General features: G+C 36.1%; 1 protein-coding gene and 1 pseudogene across 1 annotated transcript; both read right to left on the bottom strand.

The window, feature by feature from the left end:
- Positions 1-4,721: 4,721 nt before the first annotated feature.
- Positions 4,722-5,941, bottom strand: LOC146899123 (uncharacterized; annotated as a pseudogene).
- A 1,420-nt stretch (positions 5,942-7,361) lies between these two features.
- On the bottom strand, positions 7,362-13,452 carry LOC146899122 (mitogen-activated protein kinase 19-like). The gene is made up of 10 exons (XM_085734858.1): positions 13,173-13,452; positions 12,077-12,485; positions 11,834-11,961; positions 11,670-11,729; positions 10,580-10,729; positions 10,295-10,450; positions 9,650-9,861; positions 9,422-9,523; positions 9,110-9,270; positions 7,362-7,930 (listed from the first exon to the last, which is right to left on the bottom strand). Exons 1-10 carry the CDS (start codon positions 13,197-13,199, stop codon positions 7,593-7,595), a joined length of 1,743 nt encoding a protein of 580 aa, XP_085590984.1. The 5' UTR covers positions 13,200-13,452; the 3' UTR covers positions 7,362-7,592.
- Positions 13,453-14,078: the final 626 nt, after the last annotated feature.

Here is a 14,078-nt window from a genome sequence, read left to right as displayed (position 1 = left end):
GAAAACTGAAGTTTCGTCCCCAGGTTGGATATTAGCGAGTTTCTTCGATTCCATGTTTGAAGAGAAAACTAACTTTTACATAAAATTCTTATTTCACAAGTAACAATGCACATTATCTACCCTTAACATTATAAAACTTTCCATAATATTTGCATGACAAGCATTAACATCAATCTACACAATTCTCGGTACATCAGAAATTGTCGTCTTAATCGTAGTAACACTTAACATAAAACTGTAACTTCTTCCACCACACATAACTCATCTCATAACTTTGTCTCCTTAGACAACCTTGCAGACATTATAACCTTATCCCCTCTGGGCATTCACATCTTTGAACTTCATTCACATAGTAACTCCTAAAAGCTCACCGTTTCCTTCAACATGTGTTAACTTCTCCTTATCTTGTGGCCTCACAATTGCGTTCCAAATTACAATCCCGTTCCAACAACAACTCATACCAATCTCCAAGTCAAACTTAGATACTTCCAAATCCTCCACCTTCGGGTATACAAAATATCCTTAACAACTTACCCAACGATGTCGGAACGTACCTTCTTAACATTGTCTTACATTCCCGGAGGATTCATACTTCTTCTTGATTAGTTCATCGGCCACCTTTTGGCACGATCAAACTTCTTCATCACATACTTCGTTCCTCCTGGGTCATATTCAGCTCTCAGGCATCCGTTCTAATCGTCGAGTGTTAAATTGAGTTAATCAGGCTCAACTAACAACAACAACTAGAACATTCACCCGGAACCCAATGGTCCCACTACCTTTGTTGTAACTTAATGACCCACGGCACGATCTAAATCAACCAGGCTCTGATACCAATTGTAACACCCATACTAGACGTATCTAGAAAGTCTAACACGTGCGTTAAATTGAGTACTGGATACATTAAAATTTACAACTCAAAACTTCGAATGAATAATCTTATACAACAAATGTGTTTGTACAACAAAAAATACAACTCAGCTTTTCATAAATATACTATAAGCAACCTTGATTATCCATACATCCTGCAGCGGTACAAACGAACACTTGTCGCAACATCCATTCGGCTACTAGCTTGCTAATCCAACCTGTTTATCTGAAACAAATAAGGATTGGGAGGAGACATAATGTCTCAGTGAGTTCCCCTAAATCCTAGGCTATAGGCAACCACGGGAAAAACTACGGTCACCACGTGACTACTTTACAACCTGACGGTTGATTATACGTGTGTGGGGACTTGCATACCTAGACGGTCGTGCATACTAGGGCCGTCATAGTCTTATCTTACTTGTTATAGGCTTCTCATCTATACATGTCATGGCGGCCGAGGGGAAATCTAGGACCGCATTGCCAAGTATATGCTTTACGTAACAAGGCCAAAACTAAAAATAACATAGCATATTCATGACATGACTCTAAACCGGACGATTAGGGGAAACCTAAGGTCGTCACGGACATAGCTTTCTCTACTTGTTCTACACATATTTTGCTCTTGCCTAATGGCATCTCATGCCCTTTTCTTGTTCTTAAACATAATCATACATGGGCTCGTTCGTGAGCATAAACATAATTGTGCATAGAAACCTACTCATATCATACATGTCGTACATAAGTTCATTTATTATGTTAGCGTTGAACAAACATTATTATCTTGGTTCATTTTACGGAAAGTCCCGGGTGGAGTAACCCCGAGTACAATCCCATCATGACCGATGTACGTACATCGGACTCCCTCGGTGTCGTGCGGGTCCCTTGCGGCTTGAACCGTTCCCCTTAGGTCGAGAACCTCTTGTATCCCCCTGACGTGACACGAACACCGCCATGCGGTTATAATCTTAGTCTTAATATCGTGAAAGATTAAACCTAATCATACATGCGAGTTACCTCGGAACCTTGATCGATCCGATAAAAGGTAAACTCATACTTGATCATTCTTGTTCATGGGCGTAGAAATATTCTTCGCAATCTAACTTACACATGCATTCATGATTAACAATCTAATTCTCGACAACTAGTCGAGGCTCTAGTTCATTCCCTTACTGGAAATATAACTTGCTACCCGATGAAACGAATATTTCTCTCATATGTCATGCTTTCCAATATAAATAAATACTTTCTTTGCTTTCAATAAAACATTTAGAAATCTATTCCTTGGAGTCTTGTTTTGAGGGGTTTACATTTATAAAAGATTACGTGAATGAAAGCCGAACCAGAGCACGACAAAAAGGCGAGACGAGAAAACAGGGCAGCAGCCACTGTTTGCTCGCCTTGAACTCGCCGTGGCGAGCTGGTGGCGAGCAGCCACCCCTTCCGGCCTTTCTTGCTTGCAATGGCGAGCTCTTTACTCGCCGTGTCGAGTTGATGCAGCTCAGCCCTGCATAAAACATGTTTTTGTCCCAAAATCCTCAAAATAAAGCTTCCCAAGGCATATATTGACTCTATGGACCATAAAGAACTTGCAAAGTAGTCTTGGAACAAGTATTCACATGTATTGGAAGCATGACATAAAAAGGGGTAATAATTTCTAAGTATAAACCCTACACATATATGTTTTCTTGCAAGCATAATCACACAATCCCAAAGGGTAGGAAGCTAACTAAGGAACTCACCTAACAAATGTCTTGTGATTGTTCCAAGCTCCAAGCTCAAGAAATTTCCAAACCCTAGCTCTTGATTCCAACTTCAAATCATTTCCTCTTGGATTCTTTACCATGAAATAACCATTCCATAAACAATTTTAAGCTCCAAGCATCACCTTCTCTTGTCATGAACAAACCCTAAGTCTTCAATCTTCCCCCTTGTGAAGAAAAGGGTGAAAACCATACTTGAACCATGCTTCCTTGCTTAAGAGATCATGATGGAACTTGGCATAAACTTGTCATGGGAGAGAAAGAAATTTTTGAAAGGATTAATGAAGGAGAGAAGAGGGAATGGCGTGAAAGAAGAGAGAAGGGAGAGCAATTCCCAATTCCAAAAACCTAGAGAGAGAAAGATTATAGAAAATGAGATATTTTTGGGTCCAATTTACTTAAATACCCCTTTCTCGAGCAATTACTATAATGCCCTTGCCTTGCACGTGTTTATACGTCACTGATACTTAGCTCGTGTTGACTGACATTTCATAATAAACATTTCCATCATACTTATTTCCCTTAAATACATGTCATCTGACGCGTTCGGCGGGTAATATCCTGATACTGACAGGCGGGATATTACAGTATACCCATTTGCAACCAATGGGCTTATGACCAGGAGGAAGAGGTACAAGACTCCATGTGTTGTTTTGTTGTAACGCTTCTAATTTTGTATTCATTTCTTCCTGCCATTGTGGATAGTGGATATCTTGATCATCTGATTTGGGCTCTTTATGTGTTGTAATGTTAGCTAGAAAGGCACAATGTGTAGGAGAGATTTGTGAATATGAAAGATAATGAGATAGAGGATACCGAGTACCTGACTTAGACGTTGGCTCCAAGGAGGATGTGTTGACTTTTGCGAACATGTGGTAGTCTTTATGCCATATCGGGGGGGTTTTGTCACGAAGGGATTGTCGAACTTCTGGAATGGGAGAAGTTTGAGGGTCTGGAGTGTATGATGTGGATGGATTTGATTCATTTATAGGTGAGGCATCGGAAGATGTTTCAGAGGGTAGTTCTGTAGGAAGATTGGGCTCATGTGTAGAGGGTGTCTGGGTTTGTTGTAGTTGATGATGAGATGGTGTAGGAATAGACCAATCATCCAAGGCTTCAAAAGAAGGATGAGATGAAGTCATGTTAGGTTTAGATGCTATTGGAATGGAAGGAAAATCAGTTTCACAAAATTTGACATCCCGGCTCACAAAGAAAGTCTTTGTCTCAGGATCATAAATTTTATAACCTTTTTGTCCAGTAGGATATCCAACAAATAAACCTCTTTTTGCACGGGGGTCAAATTTATGTGTAGGGTGGACAACGGTAGCATAACATAAGCAACCAAACACTCTCAAGTGATTAAGTGATGGTGGTTTGTTGTATAATAATTCAAAAGGTGATTTATTGGATAGTAACGGAGACGACAATCGATTTATGAGGTAAACAGTAGTCAATACACATTCACCCCAAAATTCAAGTGGTAGATGTGACTGAAATAGTAATGCTCGTGCCACAACAAGAATATAACGATGTTTGCGTTCCACAACTCCATTTTGTTGTGGAGTGTAAACGCAAGTTCGTTGATGTTCTCTCCCTCGAGATTGGAAAAATTCTCTCATGGACATGAATTCAGAACCATTGTCAACTCTAATTGTTTTAACAGTTGCTTGAAATTACGTATAAGCAAAATTAACAAAGGATTTCAAAATGTTTTGTGAATCTGATTTGTATTGCTTAAGAAACAGCCATGAGCATCTTATAAAATCATCAACAATAGTTAAAAAATAACGTGCCTCTGAATGTGTGGGAACTTTATGAGGACCCCATATATCACAATGTAATAATTCAAATGGAGCATGAGTTGATATAGAACTTAAAGGAAAAGGAAGTCTAGTCTGTTTGGCCATGGGGCAAACATTACAATTATTCTCAAAAGAAATGTTATTTGTAGATAGTAATGGAGAAACTAATTTGAGACGAGATGGGGATGGGTGTCCAAGGCGCATATGCCATAAGTTTGAGGGTTGAGAAACCTGATGAGAGTCGGGAGTTTTTTGTAAGGGAGACATGTAATAGAGACCACCACATTGTTCACCCGAGCCAATCATCTTCCCCGTAGCCAAGCCCTGCAATACACAAAAGTCAGGATATAAAATCACACAGCAATTTAGAGATGTGGTAAGTTTGCTAGAAGATATCAAGTTTAGCCGAAATGAAGGAATACATAAAACATCATGTAGGGTTATATTGGAATTGAATGACAAGTCCCCAATGGATGTGATTGGAGCAGAAGAGCCAGTGGGTAAATTGACAAAAGGAATGATTGAAGACTTTGTTTTAGAGAGAATGATGTGATCAGATGTGATATGATTAGTGGCTCCACTATCCAAAATCCAAGGCTTAGTGAATATAGAATTAATAGAAGCGTTAGAAAAGAGAGACAGACCTGCAGCATTAGCATGAGTGTTGTTAATACCAGCATTATTGTTTGAAGAAATCATACTCAATGCGCGAGCAAGTTGTTGAATCTGCTCTGCCGATAATTCAAGTGTAGACTGTGAAGATTCTGCTGCGTTTGCAGCAGGGAATGACCTAGATGCAGCGCTGCGAGGTCCATGTTGTCGCTGTTGTGATTGGTTCGCCTTGCTGCTTTGATTTCCCATGTTGTTGGAACCCCATGTCCTGTTTTTAAACCTGCATCGATCCTTTGTGTGCCCTTTCTTATTACAGAAACTGCAGTGAAACTTTAGAGTTCGGCAATTATCAATTGTGTGGCCCTCTCTATTACAGTGTTCACAATGCTTGTCTTTGACAAGCTTGTTGGAGAAATTGTTTTGATGAGTGTGGATTGCAGCAGCAATGGAGAAATTCTCTGTTGTTTCAGAAGTCATTTGGCGTTGTGTTTCTTCTTGAATGACTAGAGAGTAGGCTTGTCAAACGTTGGGTAATGGTGACATCATGAGAATATTGCTGCGAACAGTGTTGTAAGAATCGTTAAGGCCCATGAGAAACTGCATCAAGCGATCTTCTTCCCTTTGTTCATCATGTGCCTTCATCTGGCTGCAAGTAGGAAGAGTGCGATATGTTTCCAATTCATCCCAAAGGCCTTTGATTTTTGTAAAATAGGTTGAGGCTGACATGGTGCCTTGGGATAAAGAGGCCAATGACTTTTGAATCTGATATATTGCTGGAATATTTTTCTGTGAAAATTGATCTTTAAAATCTTCCCAAACCTGACAAGCAGTCTTGGCATGAATGACTCCCTTAGCCAGATCTGGTTCTACAGAATGTGTGAGCCACAATAAAATCATGTTGTTGCACCGATTTCATAGAGCATATTCTGCAGGTTGATCTACTTCTGATGGTGTTTTGATGGATCCATTGATAAAACCCACTTTGTTTTTGGCTGTGAGGGCATGAACCATCGATCTGCTCCATGATGAGTAATTAGTGCCATTCAATTTTGTTGGGACAAGCAAGTGACCAGGATGATATGAAGGGTGAATGTAATATGGATTTGATGAATCCATATCAGAATTGTTGTTGTTATTTGATTTGTTACTGCAGTTGTTTGATTTTCCAGTTCCCTGATCGAGCTCTGATACCATCTTAAGACAGCAATATGAAAATGGAATATAGAATATGAGAAGAACAATTTGGAATAGATTTCTGTGTATATGTTTCGTATATTGTATGTACCTCTAGGCCATATATATAATATATTTACAGACGTATGTTAAGATAATCCTAAGTCATGACAGCCATGATCCTCAATCAGTGGGATCTAATTTAATGTGCATCGAAAGGAAAATAACTAGAGTTAACTATTAGAGGTAAATATATACACATTAAATAGAGTCAACTATGCATAAGATAGATATTTCCTAACAAGGATTGGGTCTAACATAAGGGTTTAATTACTCATATTGCGGAGAACAATTCTGATTAGAATCGCTCCCATATTTATTAGACTCCGCTCAAGTGTGACTTGAACAGAATTACAGCCAGTGTAACAAAAGTAAAAAACCTTTTGTCATATGAGATGGACCTGCCACCAAATCTAAAATCTCAACATCTCAATTCACATATTGACACAGGGTGCAAGTAATGAAACCATTGAAGGCTTCAGGAACAACCACTACATCAAATGATAACACTGAAAGTGAAAGATATTTCGAAGAACATGTCGGCAACAGTCACATGGCTGGAGATCATAAAATTGACATGTATAATTTCAGCGCCTGTGTGATGTTATCAAAACCAATATTAGCACTGAAGTTTACTCAAATGAAGCTTGTTGATGCTCCAATTGCACTTTTCCCAGCTGAAAATTCTGTAGACAACACTGTTCACTCTTGTTCCATAAGCACTATAGTTTATTTGAACTTTATGAAAAATCTAATTCAAATCTCTAATTTATCCTGTTTATGTAGTTTCAACTACTCTGAAGTTATTCCATACAGATACACAGATTGCTAGCTTATCCTATAATTTTGCATTAATTATGGGTAGTATGCTATATTTCAACAATGCAATGTAACTTGAAATTAAAGAGAAAGGTAAAATGGAAAAATATACAGAAAAAAGGACATAACTGAGGAGAATGTAATTGCATTTACTTTTACCTGCAATAATTTGCCTGGGATTTTCTAAATGTGAAAAAGTGGTATCTAAATTACATGCATTGACACAATTAGTGAGCGATTCTCCGAACAAACCTCAAAAAAAAACTTTTTGAGTACAATAAATCGAATTTATAGAGATTAAAAAACAATCCAAATATTGATGTTGTACATATACACAATCAACTTTCTTTATTAACAATTGAATGTCGTGCATATAATTACAAGGATGGTGATCAAAAAGTAAAAAATGAAAACCTAAACCCATCTAAAGTTAATAATCGTCACTCCCTTCAATTCTGGGCTAGCATAGTAGGTTTCAATCTCATGAAGTTCAAGCCTAGGACAAACTGTACTGAATGCCCCTTGAATACCTGTGACTGTGAGTGGCAACAGCTACTGCTGCAGCACCGACTACACCAATATGAGACTGTGCATGCAGCAGTTTTGTATCAATAGTTACATGATCATTTAGGTTATTGTTATTGCCTCGCCGACGGTATGGGTTATTGTTCAAATCAGAGGTTGGTGTGTCCTGTAAGTTGGACTGCTGGGTTCTAAAGTGACTCGAGACTGCTTGAGTAGTATTTTGGTAAACCATCCTTGGGTCAATAGAAGAGTATGCGATTCTTGCATCTTCATAGTGTAGAACTGGGCCTACTACTCTCCCTGGCTTAGCTGTGGCAACAAAAGAAAAACTGTTCAGCAATGTTAAATATAGACAGAAAACAGCAATATAAATAACATCGTAGTATCATATTGAACTTCATGTTGCAGAACGACTACATTAATGGATTTGTCTACTCTAAAGCGAACAATTTAGAAGTTACAACTTCCCTTTCTACTTGTAACTTATCTCAGTTGAAACAGCAGTTCCCTGGGAATTAAGAATTATTGATAGAAGTACTACTATTCAGTGTGCAATCTGGTTTACTGTTCCAGATTCTAAGTATAAAGTTGGTGACTTCATGTTTTGATGAATAAACGTTTAATGTGAAGTGAAGATAAATAACAAATCATGAATATATTGGAATATCAACCAATCCAAGATAAATTACCACCACATCATGTCTATGGATAATAATAGTAAAAGGAAGTTATCATCCATCCTCCAAGGCTACAACATGCATATACACATGTTGAATAAACCCAATTAGTGGGATTTGGCTTCATGTTGATATGCTGCAAAATTTAATGTTGGGATGGCTCTTTCTCCTAATATGCTACACGTATCACAGCTCAATCAAATCAAATTATTTTACATTGTAGGGTTTCTTGGAAGATCTAGAATTTGATTTGCGGTGTTTCTTAGTAATTAGCTTCATCCTCTTCAGATCAGATTAAGAACATCTTAAAATCCACTTGTTTTTAGAAGGTAAAAGGAATGTCAGGACCTTTCTAAGGGTCTGTTTGGCAAGACACTTTTTTTGAGCTTATAGCTTATATCTTATAAGCTCGTATGATTAAAAAAAAAACTGTTTGGTAATATTACTTTCTCATGAGCTTATAGCTTATGTGTATGAGCTTATAGTGTTTTTTGTTAAGCTAATTAATTCAAGTAGCTTATAACTTATCATCTTTCAACTCAATTTTACTCCTGCAATCTTAATTGGAAAAAACTAATATTAATTAAATGTACCATTTTTTATGTCATTTCATATTTATAAGCTACTTCAATCGCTAATTTTACCAAACACTACAAATTCAATCGGTTAGCTAATCCGTTATCAGCTATAAGCTAGATTATAAGTCATCCGCTATAAGTTAGCTTATCACCTATCCGCTAGTTTTTACCAAATAGAGCCTAAGTGTACTTTTTTTACATAATTGTGCATATTATAGTTTGAATTCATATACCTGGCACCCGTGGTGGAGGCTGTACACCCCTTATTTGATTTCCAGAATTTTCTGCGGCTGCTCGCAAACCCTTAGATGTATCTTCTACCATTTTCTTGTTCTCACACAAAGTAAAAGTTGACTGGTTACTTGGAAGCACTGCACTAGAGTGAACAGTGGACCTGCAAAAGAGGAATGATTATATTAACATACCATGAGAAATATTGAGCTACAAAACTCTGACAAACTCAACATGTAATCAAAACTTCAATAACCAGCAACTTAAATACATCAAGGGGAAAGGCTACCATGTTTGGTTCTTATTGATCTTACCTTGGAAGGGAGACATGCTTTCTTTCAGGAGCAAGCACTGGCCCACTTTTTCCATCATTTTCCTCAAGATAAGCAAATTGCTTCCTCAATTGATCAATTGCACTGCAAGGGGCATAAATGCATAAATAATATGCATTGCACATAAACATTCATTACACATACATCAATAACAACATCAGCGAAAAGAGCAATGAGGATAAAGTATAATCAATAGAAGTGTATATTGACCTAGGATAGAGGAAATTGGCGCCTTCAGTTCCATTCATGTAATCTTTGAGCAGTTGAGGATGATATTCTAGTATTTCCCGATATACTAGTTCTCTAACATCGTCTTTTGTTAACCGTCTCCTCTCAAACTCAAATTCCAATTTTGAGATTGGCTTACACGAAGGTTCTCTCTCAACTTTTGCCAAACCCTTGAAGTAAGGATCAGCCAGTGCCTGCCAACAGAACATGCAGAATGGATTCTATCAGGTATATAATGAACAAAAAGACAACTTTTCATGATGGTTCTTGAAATACACTCAAATAGATACTCCATTTGGACTTAATTAAAAGCAAAAAACAGGTCATATTTGGTGCAATCAAATATTAGCAAAAATCAACTTATTGTACCTTATTTAATGGTATCATTCTAAAAATATCTTTTAGTTAATGTTATCATGGAACAAGTTCCCAAAGAAAAGTAAATGAAGAGAAAGGGTGGTTTGGAGAATAAAATTTATTTTTTATTACATTAAAAAAAAGTAAATGATGTTTTCTAGCATTCTTAATAAGCGTGCAATTCGCTATATTTTCTTATATATGATTCCAGAGGGAGTATTTCCTAGATGGGTCTAGAGGTAACACGTTACACTATAGATGAATATATACCTCTTCTGCAGTTGGCCGATTCTTTGGATCAAATGCTAGAAGCCTTTGCAAAAGGCGAAGTGCCAATGGATCAGCATCTGGAAATTTCTGTTCAAATGGCACAGGAAGTTTCTTCCGCATTCCCGTCAAGTACTTCCTTGCATTATCATTTCTAACCTGCAAAATTTACAAAGGAAGTGTCAAATACTAGTTATATAGAAACTTAGTTTCATGAAAGAAAACATTAAGAACTACCTACAAATTAAATCCAATGAAATAGATAAATAAGGTGAGAGAAGCTCATACTCCTGCAATAGTTTCAAGCGATGGTGTCCCAAGAAGGTCGGTAATCAAATCTAACTGATGCACGACACTTTTACCAGGAAACAGTGGCTTTCCCAAGAGCACCTCAGCAAAAATGCATCCAATGCTCCATAAATCAATTGCTGGTGTGTACTGCAAACAGCATGCCAACAATATCAGAAATTGAAAGAAAATTACACATCCAACCATACCATTCAAAAGGAAACAGACGAATAAACCAGTACATTTACATGTAGAACAGATAATTCAACATCCAGAAGAAATCAATAGTCTTACTATAATAGAGCACACAGAAGATACAAGAAATAAATGCAACGGCAAGGCATATTTCCACCATTGAACGTTCAACATACTATGATTGCCTGTTTGGATAGAATATATTTGATTTATGATTTCTTGTTCAAATTAGATTCCTATGTGTTTCTCCCTGCAGGTGTCAGATTATTTTTACTCAACATTTTACTATATGCCTACTTGATTGAGTAAAAAATATACAATATTTTTGTATCGCATAACTCAGCATCAAACATGGGCATGTCACTCCAGCTTAAAACCACAATACCATTTTAGAATCTCTCTTTTAAATAAAATTTAAATGTTTATAACCATCAACAAATGTATATCAAATATTGGCATGACTGGAAGGGTGGAACCAAATAGAATAAAACAGAAAACACTGCTCCATTCCATCAAACATAAGTCAAACATAGAAGTTTGTATTTTTAAGCAGTAATAAGTCTTTCAGAGTCTCAGAACCAGATGGAAATGACAACATCTAGTTCTCCGAGAGGTACAGTGGACACTGGACAGGGTAACATAAAGTTTAAGAATCCTAGGGATAAAGCACATTGTCAAAGGAACACTCAAATCATTAGAATCCTAGCAAGAAAAAAGTAGCTACACAGATTAAACTAGTATTTGTAGTATTTCATGTCTTGATTACAATATCAATGAAGCTGATTGTTTCTCTGTTATAGTGTTGATGGACCCATACCAAATAGGTCAAGAAAAACAATATCCATATCATGTCATGGAAGAATTAGAGATATACATCTCCTAGCTAGGCTAATACCTTAGAAGCAAATGATCCACAAAGCTCTGGGGCTCTATACCATCTTGTAGCAACATAATCCTGCAAGAAGCACCAAAAGAAAGAGATGATAAACCTTCTTGCAACTGATTGCATAACCAATAAAACAGTCATACTCTTGCAATTATAAATGAAACTACATATACCGTCCAAAATATTGATGTTGGGGCATCATTAAATGCAACTCTTGCAAGTCCAAAATCGCAAACTTTGAGTTTACAGTTTGCATTTGCCAATATATTCTTGGGTTTAAGATCTCTGTGGTACACATTAGCTGCAATCGAACATAAAGTTACTTAGAAATCGTTTAAAGCCAAATTTTACAGCAATAATAAAAATCACAGAATGTATATCAAGTCCAAACAATGAAAAGAAAGACGGGCATATACCCGAATGCATATACTTCAACGCACGTAGCATCTGATAAAGAAAAAACTGATGGTGTTCACGGGTCAAGTCATCATTGGCTTTAATGACTTGATGGAGATCAGACTCCATAAGCTCAAAGACCACATAAATATCTTTAAATTCTCTCTTTGACGGCGGCAACATGATCCTCTTAATATCAACAATATCAGGGTGTCTTAAAAGCCTCAGCAACTTAACCTCACGAAGGATTCTAACGGCATCAGAAATATGTTCAAAGGCATCCTGAATCTTCTTAATTGCAACCTTTTCGCCAGTGTGGGTGTCAATTGCTGCACAAACAACTCCATAGCTACCCTTTCCAATAATCTCAATAATCTTGTATCTGTTAGCTTCCCCATACTCAGTGAAAAACTCTAACTCTTTTGAGTCCTGCAAGTTATTAACTCTAAAATTTCAATGTCTGTGCAATTCAGTCAGCTCAGCACAATGTTTCAAGACAAAAACGAATCAAAATCTACTAACCAAAACCTTTCTTTTTCTTGTTTGTAAACGAAGTGACAAACACCACTAAAACTCACACACACAACTGCGAGTTCCGGGTTCAAACCCGGATAAAGGTGTCCAACCTAACAATTTCGGCATTACCAGCCTGACGGACTAACAAAAACCTTTCTAGAAAGATATCATAGTTGACTAGAATGTTTATTTGAGTTTTAAAGCATAAAAATTAGTAAATAATTATTCTAAACAAATGAATATCCTTAATAACATGTAAACATTCAAATGATTAAGTTTGATGTATGAGTCAAACATTATCCTTAGCATAAAAAATATAACTAATCTAAGTTTTTTTTTTTTACTGCATACAATAACTATAACTATCTTTATTATTTACAGTTAAAATAATTATTCTGCCAAATGATAATTATTACACACGTTCACAAAACAGAGCCAAATGATTGATAAAATCAAATAAAAAAATCAGAAGAAAACAAAAATCTTCAAAACCATTAATTTCCAACGGTTAAATATTAAAAAAATCATCATTTTATGCCACCCCATGTTCAAATTTTTCATTATAACGTAACATTTGTTGAATTAGAGAGAGAATAAGACCTTGAGCTGCTGAATTTTCTGCGTCATTGTTCTCCTCTTTTTTTTTCAAAAAGCAGATAAAAACCTGTTTACATTGAAGAGAGACCGAAATTAAACGGAGAAGAACCAAAATTTAAGCTTCGAATTGACGAATATAGAAACGAATTCGAAGCTTGGAGATTGGTCCTTCTCCGATGAAGATGATGATGAAACCCTAGAAGAGAGAGAAACCAGAAGCGACGAGAGAGAGAGAGAGATATGAAATGAAATGGAAAGAGATTTGTGAACCGAAGAAGGTGACAGAGAATTTTGTCGGATTATTGTTTTGTTTTGTTTTGTTTTTAATAATAATATAATTTGAAAAGTTGTTTATTTCTGTGGCTATGGTTTTTTCTTTGTTCCTGAAAAATATAATATTATACCGACAGATTTTGATATTTTCTGATATTTCCGTTTCATGGTAGTCGTTGAGTTTGTAGTATTCTCACTCCTTCCTTCATTCATTATAAGCTCACTTTCTATATTTGCTTTCAAATTACACATGCTTTAATTAATGAATTTATTTACAAAAATATACTCTATTTTACTATAAATTGTTTAGACATTATCACACAAGAAAAATATAGTTAATTTCGTATTGATAAGATAAAATTGATAGAGATCAATATAAATCTTATCTAATTATGAAATAAATTCTATATAAAATAATAAGATCTATATAAATTTCGTCTACTGTAAATAGATTCTATATAAAATGATGAGATTAAAATAAATTTTGTCTAATAAATGAATCAATATTAGAAGAAACATTGAGAAGAGTGTACCGTACCATATAAGTTGCCTTCTTCTTACAGAGATGAGATGAGATTTTTTTTTAAAGAATCATTGCTAACCAGTACTTCTGAAATACTGATTAAAGAAATAAAA

The sequence above is a fragment of the Medicago sativa genome, chromosome 8, assembly GCF_051527215.1.
Source record: "Medicago sativa cultivar Bolivia chromosome 8, Bolivia_mono, whole genome shotgun sequence".
Taxonomy (NCBI): domain Eukaryota; kingdom Viridiplantae; phylum Streptophyta; class Magnoliopsida; order Fabales; family Fabaceae; genus Medicago; species Medicago sativa.
The sequence above is the reverse complement of the archived record's forward strand: the minus strand, read 5'-3'. Positions and strand labels throughout refer to the sequence as shown.